Raw genomic sequence first — 13819 nt, 5'->3', positions numbered from 1 at the left:
TTTTTTTTTTTTTTTTTTTTTTGGAGTTATTAATAGAGAAAAGTGAAAAAGCAATATGTGTACTTTATATAACTCGGTACAATGGCATTGAATAAATAATATTGTAGATTGAATATTTGATAAGAAAATGATAGAAAACTTTTGCTTAGAATTACCATATAATTTATGAGAATAATTTAGAAATAATATGAATATGTTATTTTATGGGGTCGATCGTGTCGACAATACCAAGCGGATACAAATTCAAGCTGACTCTGACTTTTCTCTTGATAAATTTTACGGAAAGTTGCCACTTATAATTTGCGAGTACAATATCGTAAAACGTCTACTATTCGAGCATGATATATACAATACGTATATATCTATACTATTTCTTCTCGGTACGTCCATCGAGTCCTCTAATAAGTTCACCGTGTACTACGGTGAGCCGGCTATAATTCACACGAGTGAAAGCTAATGATTCGGTTTGAAGGAGAAAGTCGGTTAACCGAGCGAGAACAAATGCGAGAGATGAGGATGAGGATGAGAATCAAGATGATTATGATGATGATGATGATGATGATGATGATGATGCTGGACCGATACCACCAACAACATTTGGTATTTATCTTCTTTCTTTTCTTTTGTTAGTCAGTAGAGAAAGAAAAGCTCGTTAAAAAAAAATCTTGTCCTGTATGAGTCATACCCTCTGATCGAAAGATCGAAATCGTTCGCTTTCGCGCGTGAACACGTTCTTATTACGAAATAACTATCTTTCTCTCTCTGTCTCTCTGTATCTTTCTTTCTTCCTCTATCATTTGTGAGTTTCCATTTGTGACAGTAAGAAACACCAAACGGATTACATCTTTACGAAGGGGTCCCCAGTCTCCGACGAGACTTTAATCGTACCCGATCGATACACGGATAACCGATTGAAGAAACGACGAACCATGTATGTATGTATGTAGTTGAACACCTTCAAGGACCACCCACGTTACCAGGCCTCACATCGTAAGAATTTTCTCTTCGTTCGGCACCGAGGTTCAAGCAGAACGACGTTTACGATATTCCGAAGCCTAATTGGATCGTCCAACTGGTAACTTCCAAGTGGATAATAAAGACGATGGGTGTGTCTCGATGTTTATCTTTGACATGATTTTTTAATCTTTCTTTTCTTTTTCCTTTTTTGTTCATACGTCTATACTTACAATATAATAATACGATCAAAATAATTCTTATTTTAACTATCCGATCTATAAATAACCAAATAATAAATCAATCCTTTTGATGGATATCGGAAATGAACAGAACATAAATATATAAGCGTGTATCTAAAATAAGTTATTCAATATAATAAGCAAGTATACACTTGTAACACAAAGAACGTATATCTTCTTATTACCACCGTAAAACTCCTTTTGTAACTTTCCATATATACGATTTGACGTTTTTCATCGAAACATATACAGTTTTGCTAAGTTTATTACACGTTTTACTGTCCATCGTAAGGCATCGCTACGATTACTAACGAAAGTATTGGTAAATAACGTATCGATCCTGTTATTCGTTCAAACCATCCTACGTTTATTTCCAATATGTAGTATTATATATACTATGTATATCTATATACATATATAAATAAATGTAATACATGCATTCCATGTGTAATACGAATGCACATATGATAGTAACGTATACACGTCCATTTATTGAACTTTATATATACACTTTTATTATTCTTTTTTTTCCTCTCTCTCTCTCTCTTTTTTATATGAACTACGTAGTCACCGGAAATTATATTTCACGGTGCATCGATATCGACAACGGTGAAAAAAAAAAGGAAAAAAAAAAAAAAAAAAAAAAAAAAAAAAAAAAAGAAAAAAAAAAGAGAGGAAAATAAAATGGACAGTGGATGATATTGCCGTAAAACGCACGATCCGAACCAAGTTTTCGATACCTTCGTTCCCCCGGTGTATTTCTATGAATCGGATATGTGCTGGAAAAATTACTTTGTCCGACGTAAAAATTTTGTCGCAATGCACTCTCTCTCTACGCTCTTTTCCATCCATAGTTTTTTTTTTCCAAACAGAGAGAAAAAAGTAAAAGAGAGAGAGAGAGAAAAAGAATTGCAACCATCCATATCGTATTCGGGAATTGCATCGATCTCTTTGAATACCTTTTATATTTCGTTAGACATATATTTACATACACATAAGCGTACGGGAACGCATGTATCTGCTGTACAACGTAAAATCGTAAAAAAATTGTCAGTAATTTAATACATCGGAGAAAAAAGAATACGAGTAACCAGAAAGGTACTGGCTTGAATTTACTACGTTAAAAATATTATTTACAACAGATACGATTTCGTTCAAATACATTATTAGAATATGTGTTTTTGAGATTATTTCTCTTTTCTAAATAGAAAAATAATGAAATTGAATCATTTCTAAAATAAATTGAAAAATCAGCGTAACTTTTAATTAATTCGACAATTTATTGTAAAATTCATAGGAAGACGATTCTGAGCAACCTTGACCCAACTAAAACTCGTAAATTTTACATAAGCTATTTAAATTTCGCATGTTTAAACGAGATTCCTAAATATATATATATATATATATAGTAACAGTTTTCCTTATACAAACGATGCAAAGTAGCACGTTCTCGGTGGCAAAAGTGCCTTATTAAATCTGCTTATAAGAAAGAACACGTTTGCGGTAAAGGTAATAAGAACACTGAGATAACCTCGTAGAACATTTTAACGTAGTCACGATGGTACCTAAAGGGACGTTCATTTTCTGCGTGCTTCGTGCAAACATACCACCGCTAGTGTACTACTCTGGTACTATGAGCCAGAATGAAATGCATAACCTCGAGTTACGTACTTGAAACGTGCGAAGATTTCGTGCCGAGCTAATGTGCCTCGTTCCAAAACGTGTAGTAGGTGAATTACCTGAAATTAGAAAAACACATACGAACGTCAGTTTAATTATTTCTATCAAATTGTCTTCAAATTAATCGATTATTTCGATTCAATATATTTATACGTAACATATAAATATATTCTTTTTATTAGAAAAACAAACAATAATGTGTGCAATTTTGCAACACTTTTTTTTTATAATACTCAACCAAGAAAAGAAAAAAAAAAAAGAGAGAATGTCTGGATTTAAAACAGAGTACTAGTGCAAACTTAAATTAAAAATAAAACGATGATTAAAATATCGATAGATAGTTTGATTTCTTAGAAATCGGACAAACAAAATATAAAAAAGAAAAAATAAACACAAGGCGAGTAAAAAAGCAATCGTAATGGCAAATAAAAAAAGAAAAAAAAAAAAAGAAAAAATAGGATCGGTCGATGCTATGGGATCGTCATTCGTGCGGATCGAATTAAAGGGAACATAAAGCAGCATGCGTTCGTCTCTCTAAGCGAGTCATTCTCTTTCTCTCTATGAACAAGCCTTTCTAAACCGTCTTGATTCATCGTGGAAGCGGTCGAGAATAGTCGAAGAGAAGAGGGCCGTTTGCGAGTGCCAAGAAGACCGCCTGCGCCAGTTGCTAGCAAGCAAGCAAGCAAGCAAGCACCAATAACACCAAGTTAATGATGTTTGCTTGACGGATTTATGAGGGCACTGCATGCGGCGCACGTCGGCTAAAAGGAGTCATTGGACGAGTGCGCGAGCGCACACACAAATACATATACACATCACATCACATCACATCAAATCAGATCACACACACATATACATATTAGTATATACCCCAAGAGAGAGAGACTAATGTAAGATAAGAGAAGGAGAGTAGTAAAGTACGATCCTAGCTAAGCCTCTTCGATCCTATCGCAAAGAGGAAAATGCATTTAGTATAGTGGTTATATAGTAAAAAGCATCGTTGAAACGGAAACTTTGCTATTCAAGTTAGCCCCGTTAGAAAACGAACGGAGAAAGTACGAAGATCGATGTGCTTACAACGAGCCTTACGACTAGAACTAAGATAGAAACGATGGATAGTTCTGTTCCTTCTGTCTTTCGCTAATTACGCGTAATTTCTTGGAATCCATGAGATTTCTCGTTTCGCGAAAGCGTTTGCTTACTTACTTACATTAGTCGCTTTCTTTCTTTCTTTCTAGGTTCTTCTTTTTTTTCTGAAATTTTTTTTTTCTTATTTACACCATAAATATATATGCAATATTGTAATATCTCTATCTTTACGCATTAACGTGGTCATAGTCGTCGTTTATTTATCGGAGAATCATCATTAATTATAACGTCGGTAGTAGTATCTCATGAGTTAGTAATCATTTTATTTTCTAATTTCTGGCATGACGTGTATATAAGTGGATTTTTGTGTTGAAAAAAAAATAGAGAGAAAAGGAGGATCGATCAGTCGTTGGAGTTTTGAGATCGATTAATGTATATACATTTTATGTTTATGATAAGCATATACGTTGAACGATTAGTGTTATCTAAACGACATGAAATAAAGGATTTAGAAATAAATGAGAAAAAGAGAACAAAAATGAAATGGAATACGTGGAATACGTGGAAAGATCGTAGATCTAGCAGGGTTATTGAACTTGAGATTAAAAGAATAAAAAAATACAAAATAAAAGTCATAAAATACGCGTGGGAGGGTAAAAATAAACTTGCAATTTTTGATCTTACAGGAAGATAGGTAAAAAAAAAAAAGAAACCAAAAAAAATGGAGTCTTTACAAAGAACCATACTTTGAATAAAACCAAACTCGGAAAAAAAGAATTAATTTGAAAGGAAAAAAGAGTGTCAAAATAATAAATACACAGTAAGTAAGATAAAATGGTGTTGTTATTGCGTTAAAATCAGCGCATCTCGACAAAACACGTTACTAACATATAAAAGGGTTGGGGGACTTTTTATGCTCGACATTAAAAGTAAACGAGTGCGGGCAACAATGGTCTTATCGAATAGGCTCGAGAGGTCTAATCTCGTTCTGCCAATCGCTTATGTTAGAGGGAACCGCTGCACACAACGGTCGCAACGATAAACAGAGTGGAACGCAAATCGCCGTGCTCGTTAGCATAACTCCCGATCGTCCTTTTCCAACTCCAACCCCTCCCCTTCTCCTCTTTTCCTTCTTCACCAACCTTTTCTCTCTTTCTAAGTTTGCTTCTTTTTCTCTTTCTTTCTTGATATTTCTTTTTTCTCTCTTATGGGTTACCGGAACTAGCTCCGTCCTCTGTACCGTATATAGAATATAATACTGACTTACTAACTATACTTCTCTATACTATGCTTTGCTTAGACACTGATTAGTAACTTCGATCTTTCACGGACTACCGCGTACGCTTTCCTTCGACTATGAAAGATATCATTGTCTCATTTTAACGCCCACTTTAAGGTAACTTCGATAAACCCCCACTCCCAACCCCAACCCCAACCCCAGCCCAATTACTACGACGAACGTAGACGTAATAAACTTTTATGAAATATTTATATACGTTATTTCCTACAAATGGTTATGAATGATTCGTTCAAGAATGTTCAGACATTCTATGATTTTTCAAATGATATTTAATTGTACGAGAGATAAGACGTATATAATATATTAATAAATCTTACTATATTCTAATTAATAGTTCGAGGAAATATGTTTAATGAATTGAACAATCGTCGAACTAATGACCAAGAATTTTAAAAATATAATCAAGATTACGTATTAACGGTTTACGATGCCTGTCGTCGTCAATGAATAGAAATTTTGTAGAACTATACAAAAATATAAAAAAAATTTTCAAATGTAAGAAAAATAAAATGTACATAATTATTAAATGTTTCCAATTGAGGATAACGATAATCTCGAAATAAATTGAACTATCCTAATTGAAAACTCGAGAGATATGTTTTATATACCGAGAAATCATCGAACTAAAGATCAAAAGTAAAAAAAAAAAAGAAAGGAAAAGAAAAAACTCTTTAAGATTACATATTATCATTTTATGATGTCTATCATCTTTAGTCAACGAGAAAGTACGAGACATAGAGAGATACTTAACGACCGTAGACTTGAAAACGCGTTAGCCCCTGAGGAACCATTTTGTCTCGACTAGTTTCGTCTCGAGGCGACTTTTACACGTCGATGGAGTGAGAAGAAGGATGAGGGTTAATATAACACGAGAGACAGAGATAAAGAGAGAGAGAGAAAGAGAATATAAGACGACGGTGATGGTAATTGATGCTTTGTAGGATAATGCTCGAATAGCGTACACCTTTTTATCTCAATTTTTCTAATAGAACCAAATTATGCAGAAATCTACCGACCATAAGAATGCACAAAAAAATTATTTAAACACTATACAAAGCCCATAATTTTGTCATCGTCTTTACTCATCGTTTAGAAGAATTATATTATATCATATATATATAATTTGATTTATTTATAATTATTTAAAAATTGTACAATCATTTTGATAATTAACATTATCAAAACCATAATTCTATTTTCATCTTATTAATTAAAAATATATATAATAATATTAATTATATATTATATTCGTTATTAAACGAGATGAATTATAAAGAATTTGAAAGGAACGATAAATAAAATACACAATCAAATACTTAATAAAAAATACAATTATTTTAATATGCTAAAAAATTTGCAAATTATTATACATTAACTCTATTTTAAAATCGTTCACAGGATTTCTACATAATTTGGCTCAATCGATCCTCTTACTTTCTTTGTATAAAATATCAACGTTAACAACCGACACTTTGATCATTACGATCGGCAAAAGTTATTAGATTCTGAATGATCCAACACAAGTACACGGATGCTTGGTAAGAAAAAATCGAGATGACTGATGAGACATAGAATGAAAGAGAAAGAGAAAGAGAAAGAAAGAGACAAGTCAAAGAAGAAAGGACAAAATCGTTGGCGAGCTTCGTGAGCCAAGGTAATTTATTTAATGATAACACATTTAGCAATAATACGAGAAGAGGCGTTCGAGCGCACGCATATCCGTGATACCTTTCATGTGAGTGGTTACATGTATGAGTGGCTTGGATACTGAGCACTTATCCAAGGTGAACAAATTATCCGAGAGCACGATGGTGAACGCCAGCCAAGATATCAGAAGACACAACGACGCGAAAGATTACGCGAGAAATGTCCGACACCTGGACATTCAAGTTCTAAACCAACAACAAGTAGGGGAAACTGGATACGTTGAAAACATTAAGCGATAAAAAAAGAAAGTGAGAGCAAAAGTGGTTTCTATTTGCTACTGCTTCGTGATATTCCCATACAACTTATAGTTACCTATTGATTTTCCACAAGTTTAACTCGTTACGAATGTTAATATGAGAGAGAAAAGATAGAAAGAGAGAGAGAGAGAGAGAGAAAGAGAGAGAAAGCTAAATTTACATTAGAATGATCAACGATATAAATGAACTCTCTCTCTAAAACGTTATGTCATTTTGAAATAAGAATAGAACTAATTCGAACGTTAACTTTGTATTCGAAAATAATTATTTCTTCTTTTTAAATATAAAAATAATAATTTGTTATTTATTATAATAAAAAATGATACGGAGTTGATTTAATCATTTCTAGGATTGAAATTTTACGATCTAAAATAAGAATTAATCTACAAAGTAAATTATTCTACGATACGATGGAAGATTATTCCTATTCCAAGAGTTCGATGAAAAATATTAAAAAAGACTTTAGAAAATTTATGGAGAATCTCATTACGAAGATAGAAAGATATAGAAAGATGGAAAGAAAGAGAAAGAGAAGGAGAAAGAGAGAAAGAGAGATCGTTCAGGTAGCATAGCGTTTAACAAAACAAAACAAAATAAGATAAAATAAAATTAAAAAGGTATCCCTCTCGTCGTCGAAGAAATTCAAACCGGCCCCCGGTGAGCAATTTGCTCACCTTGAAGTTGCCAGTGAATCACCTTGCACTTCGCGACTTACGATCCTTTACATATCCTTTTCTTCCTTCCACTCTTTTTCTCTTTCTTTTACTTTTTCTATTTCTCGATCGCATGTTTGCTGCATCGAGGGAAAAAGAGAATAAGAAAAATTACTGGATACGTTGCTGCTGCACCATCACCATCACCACCACCAGCATCACCAACATTGCTCGACAAAGACCGGTATTCTCTTCGCGTTAAAATGCATTCGTGCCATCTTTAAGAATTTCTTTCAAGATAACGAAGAGATATCCTATTAACTAGTTGGAAACGATTTTCGTTAAAGAAAATTTCTTTTCTCACGGATAAAATATCGATAAGTTAATTACTAATTACGTTATTCATCTACAAGCATCAGATGATCATTCTTTAATTACAATCTAATTCAAGTAATAATTTGTGTTCATTTTATCATATGAAAAATGTTTAATACGTATATGATTATATATTTAGAATAGTAATCGCTGTACTAATTTATCATCAGTCAATTGATTTCGCACCGATTAAATATTTTCTATATATCGATTTTGTTTTATTGTATTAAAAAAAAGTCATGATGATCGTGTAATAGTAATATAAACTGTGATAACCAATCAATGATATTTCTCTAAACATATTAAATAATTAACAAAATTATAAAAATTCGAATTCATATAAATATAATATTTTTCTGACGCATAATTGTCATAATAACCAACTAAAAATTAAATTATCGAAACAGTTATTTCTACTTGTCTATATATTATACTAAATTAAATATTAAATACACACACACGCACGATCATATTTTTTCTTTTATATGCTAATAGAATAATATAAAATAAAATGTAAAATAAATCACAGACTAACCGTTCACTCACTCCTGCCGAGATGAAACTGACTCTCTTTCAATGTTATCAAAGATTTATATTATGTTTACATATAAATGTCGTTTGAAATGTTTTCCACAAACCGATTTATTTACTCTCGAAAAAATATCTTTGTATATCACTGACTTTTTTCTTGTTTATATTATATTATTTCGTTGCTGTTTCTCTTCTTTTTGTTTTGTTTTTTTGTTTCTAAATCGTCGAATGTATACGATCAAAATTAATGTAATTTAACGTTTAGTAAAATTGATCTTAATCTAATTTCTCTGGAGTATCGATCAAAGATATATTACGATCGATCGAACGTTTAAGCTCGTACAAAACGTAAACGAAGCACATTACAAATTGACGCCTGCAATCGGGCAACGTACACCACCGAGAAGCATGACATCCCGCACGTGCTATGAATAGTTAGAGCTCAACGTTAACGTTCATTATCGAGCTACCAGTTTTATCATCTTCCGCAACGTTCAAATTTTCTAATCCAACCAACCTATAAGCAGGTCTATCTAATATTAGAATCGAACGTATTCGAAAGTTCTTCTCCGTTCTTTGTTCCTATGGTGTAACAGTACTCGTGCAAACAAAATTAAACAACAAAAATACGAGTATATATAATTTGTATATAATCCATAAATTACAGTCTAAATGTAATTATACCACATATATTATAAAAACAAATTTATTTAATGACATATAAATACTAGCTAATAAAATAGAATAAATTGGTGCGAATGAATTTATAACATCTCTACGTGACAACGTACAAATAATAGATTATTAGAGAACGTTACGGATATTATTTTTGTCCGTACTTGGCAATTGACTAACTATGTTAAAAGGAAACATCTGGACGCCCTTACATATATAAGTCAATAATAATATATATAATATATTAGATAATTAAAAGGACTATAAATTCCGTGATACGTATTACTCGACGATAGAAGAGAATAATAATAATACGCGATGGCTTTTGAAAGAAACGCCTCTTCTCGTAATAATCGCAACCGCATCTCTGCAATTACGTTTGATCATCGTGATAAGTCCAAGTAGATAAATCCGAATAGATTTTATTGAACGATCGTTCGTGGTCGTTTACGGACGAGTCTAGATCGCAACGATTCCGAGAATGCTTCAGCGGAGGCTGGCTGAATCTGAACGATTCTAGGAGATTACAACCCTACAAGATAAAGTGAGATAGAATGAGACATAAAAAGATAGATAGATAGAAAGAGAGAGAGAGAGAGACTTCGTGGCGAAATCGGCTAAATTAGTATCCGCAAGAAGGCCATATTAATTTATCAGTACGATAGTGTGCCTCGTGTTACGGACCGGTGCAATCTGATACGAACAATGGATCGGTGCGATTGAATGTAGGTCAAGGAGAAGCAGCCGGATGAACTGCGGAATCGTTTCGTTTCTCCCTGCCAAATAATCTTTTAAATCATTCCCATATATCCCCTCTCGCGTGATTGATAAAAAAAAAAAAGAAAAAGAAAATATTTTCTTTCGTCGATACGACGAAGTCTTCGAGCGTAAATACTTTTACGTCAGCCGATAGCATACGACTAATAGGTTTAACTAACTGTAACTATATTTTCATTTAGTTTTGAAACATTTCTATGCTATTTATAATGAACACATACATAAGCATGCAATTATATACAAAAAAGAAAAAACAATTAGTTAATTTAATCTTACATTTGTTGTAATTTCTATCATAATTACTAGCACCGAATATTTCACCGTAGACTGAACTTAAAAAAACGTTTATTATTCTTTATCAATTAATTATAAAATCTCTCATCTCTCCATTGTTCCTTTAAAATATACTCTTAAAATAATAGGAAATAGCCAAAAAAAAAAAAAAAAGAAAAAAAGAAAATAAAAAAAATTGCAAAAATACGTAGGATGTAGATAAAGAGAATACGAAAAGAAATAGATTGATGATAACAAAGGAATGGTGGAAAATAAGGGATATAGAGGAGTTGAGTATAGTGGTTGCTGCGAAAGAGAAAGAACGAAAAAGAGAAAGAAAGAAAGACCGAGCGAGTAAACGAGCAAGCAAGAGAGTAAGGGAAGAGGATTGAGAGGAAGGTGGAGAAAGGAAGAGGTAAAAGGGGGAGGGATAACTCTAATTACAAGCGGTAGCTTACAGAACGGTCCGTAGTAATGCGATCGCTCGTGTGCTCTCATTAACAATTACTGTACAAGGAGAGTTAATGCATGGCATGATCATGGTTATAATTAGTGGTGGACGGGGCTGTAGGAGATAGAGAGAAGTGAAAGGGAGCGAAATAGAGAGTAGGAGAAAGAGAGAGAGAGAGAGAGAGAGAAAGCCAAAACCGCTCTCTCTCTCTTTCTCTCACTCTCTCTCTTGTGGAGAGTAAGTACTCCTACTACTAACATAATGAGTTTGTGAAAGAGTATACGACGTGACTATGTGGCGACCATAGAACGCCTATGACAACCAACTCCCCCTACCACCCCCTCCCACTAACTCTCTCACTCTCTCTCTCTCTCTCTCTCTTTCTCTCTCTTTTGTACTACCTCCTTCCACCCTTGTTTCATTTCACCAGGAAACTACTCCTGCAGAGTTCGGTTCACCGGTTTTCCGTTCCTCTTTAGCCACGCGTCAATGACGACAATTAGCCATTGTGCATGTCTCACGACTACCTCACTGTTCTTTTCAATCTTAAAACACCTAAAATCGTTGACTTTCACTAGATAAGTTATTATAATAACAACGAGGAATTTTCTCAATTACGTACTAGGATTAAAAGCTGTCTGTGATTATCAAGGTGTTTACATTTTCCTATTTTGTTTTTTCATTTTTTTTTAAACGCACGAGATAATTAAATGAAATGAATAGGTAATATGATTGTTATTACTATAATATTATTTATAATAATACTGAAAATATATACACAAATATACATTTTGTACGTAACTATGTACGAAAATACACATTTTATACATTTATTCTTTTAACAAGAAGAAAAATATATATATAAAAAAGATAAATAGAGAAAAAGAAATAATTAAATTCTATTCGAATGAATGTGCGGAAAGAATAAAGGATAGCACTGGCAGCAGCAGCAGCAGCAACGTACTCGATTAAAAACATATGATATAATGAAATTTAATTAACGCCTACAAGTCAGATCCTAATACGCGTTCGTAAATTTTTCTTCCTTTTATTCCCTACGAGAATCGGTTATTAATGATCGGCTTCATTCGCGAATCTCGTAAATTCGTTCGAGAGGACGAGCGATTTATTCGGTTCGCTGCTATTCGTTCGAATTTTAATTACGTCGGAGAAAGCCGAGGATACGAACAGGAACAGAAAGTACAAGAGAAAGAGAAAGAGATAGAAAGAGAACGAGAGAGAGAGAGAGAGGAAGAGAAACTGACGTATTATGGCATAATTATGGCAACGAAGTTAAAATAAATGCAAGTATGCGTAAGTTATACAAACACGTATAAAGTACTTACATATGAAAATTAAAAACAAGTAAAATTGTATAATCAAAAAAACACATTAACGTAAAATAATATTATTGTTAATAAAAATAATAATTATAATAAAACAATAACGATTATGATAATAAATGTTGGAATATATTAATAAGTAATATAAAAAAAAATCAATGTTAAAGGAAGTAAATCTTTTTATACGTGCAACAGAAACACCGTATTGCAATTACAAACTGGTCATAATATTACACGTACTATTTCATGTTTGAGGATTAATTATGAATGAATTTTTACGCTCTGAATGTAAATAATTTCATTAAAAGAACTTACACATACATACATACATAAGCGCACGCAACTATGAACGCCCATCCGCAAGGTATTTTCAACTAAGAAAAGTAAAAATAGGAAAGGAATTCCGTCAGTTTAAAACGTTGAAAAGATTAAATTCCAGACATTTTCTTTTTTTCTTCTTTTTCTTTCTTTTTCTTTCTTTTTTCCATAGTAATCAGTAAAAGATACTAATAGAATATCACCAATGGAACAGTTGATACTTTAAACTTCCGTGCGAACATCTCTGTTTCCTTGGGATTTCATTAAAACCTTTCAACCTTTTCTCCTTATCAACAATAAGTCGACGTCGTTCTCCGACACGGTGACGACGACGAGGACGAGGACGAGGACGAGGACGACAACGACAACGACAACGATGACGTGAACGAGACGTTACCTCTCTCGCGCTCACATTTAGAGATAAAGAGAGATAAAGGGGAAGGGGAGGAAAAAAAGTAGGAGGAGAATAAGAGGAAGCACCGTGGAAGGGCGTTATTGTTCTTCAAAACAATTTAAACTTTAATTACTTCAGTGAACTGCAGAAACGGCGTTGCGACAGTCCCACTGTTTGCCATCGTAAAATTAATTGGCTTCTCGTGCCTCTTCTCCTTCTTCTCTCTACCATCCCTTTCTTCGATCACTCTCTCTCTTTCTATCTTTCTCTTTCATATATACCTTCGTTCCAACAGCACCTTGCCAACCCCCCTGTCCCAACTATCCCCACCATTATCCCTTTTCTCCGCCAATTCCACCTCCATCGAGCTTCAACCATCCACCACCACCCTCTCCAACCTCATCCTCCACTTCCTCTTCACCCTTCCACCCGAGCTGCATATCCGCTCGCAAACGGATCAATCGACGAAGAGAAAAGAGTGGAGGAGGCGGAAAAGAGACCAAGAGAGACAGAAACAGAGACAGAGACAGAGACAGAGAGAGAGACAGAGAGAAAGAGAAAGAGAGAACCAGTCGTTTCTCTCTCGTAACCGTTTTATGCATTATCCGGACGCAATTACCGCGAAGACCGTCCGTCATGCATTACGTCATAATACGGCCAAATGCGCGCATGCATCCTGGTTTACATGACAATCAGCAGGTAAAGAGAGAATGAGAGAGAACGATAATCAATCCTACTTTCTCTCTCTCTCTCTCTCTCTCTCTCTCTCTCTCTCTCTCTCTCTCTCTCTCTCTCTCTCT

The 13819-nt window shown here is 33.7% G+C and overlaps 2 protein-coding genes across 5 annotated transcripts in view; both read right to left on the bottom strand.

Moving 5' to 3' along the window:
- Positions 1–13819, bottom strand: part of LOC106785915 (nuclear receptor coactivator 6-like) — a 237998-nt gene that overhangs the window by 191566 nt on the left and 32613 nt on the right. The window lies entirely within an intron of this gene.
- Positions 1–13819, bottom strand: part of LOC106785916 — a 114379-nt gene that overhangs the window by 98032 nt on the left and 2528 nt on the right. The window contains exon 2 of the mRNA XM_014746746.1: positions 2868–2935. Within this exon, the coding sequence (XP_014602232.1) occupies positions 2868–2935 (68 nt within the window). The remainder of the gene's footprint in view (positions 1–2867; positions 2936–13819) is intronic.

Source organism: Polistes canadensis, unplaced genomic scaffold, assembly GCF_001313835.1.
Source record: "Polistes canadensis isolate GaletaPanama2010 unplaced genomic scaffold, ASM131383v1 scaffold_59, whole genome shotgun sequence".
NCBI lineage: Eukaryota > Metazoa > Arthropoda > Insecta > Hymenoptera > Vespidae > Polistes > Polistes canadensis.
The sequence above is the reverse complement of the archived record's forward strand: the minus strand, read 5'-3'. Positions and strand labels throughout refer to the sequence as shown.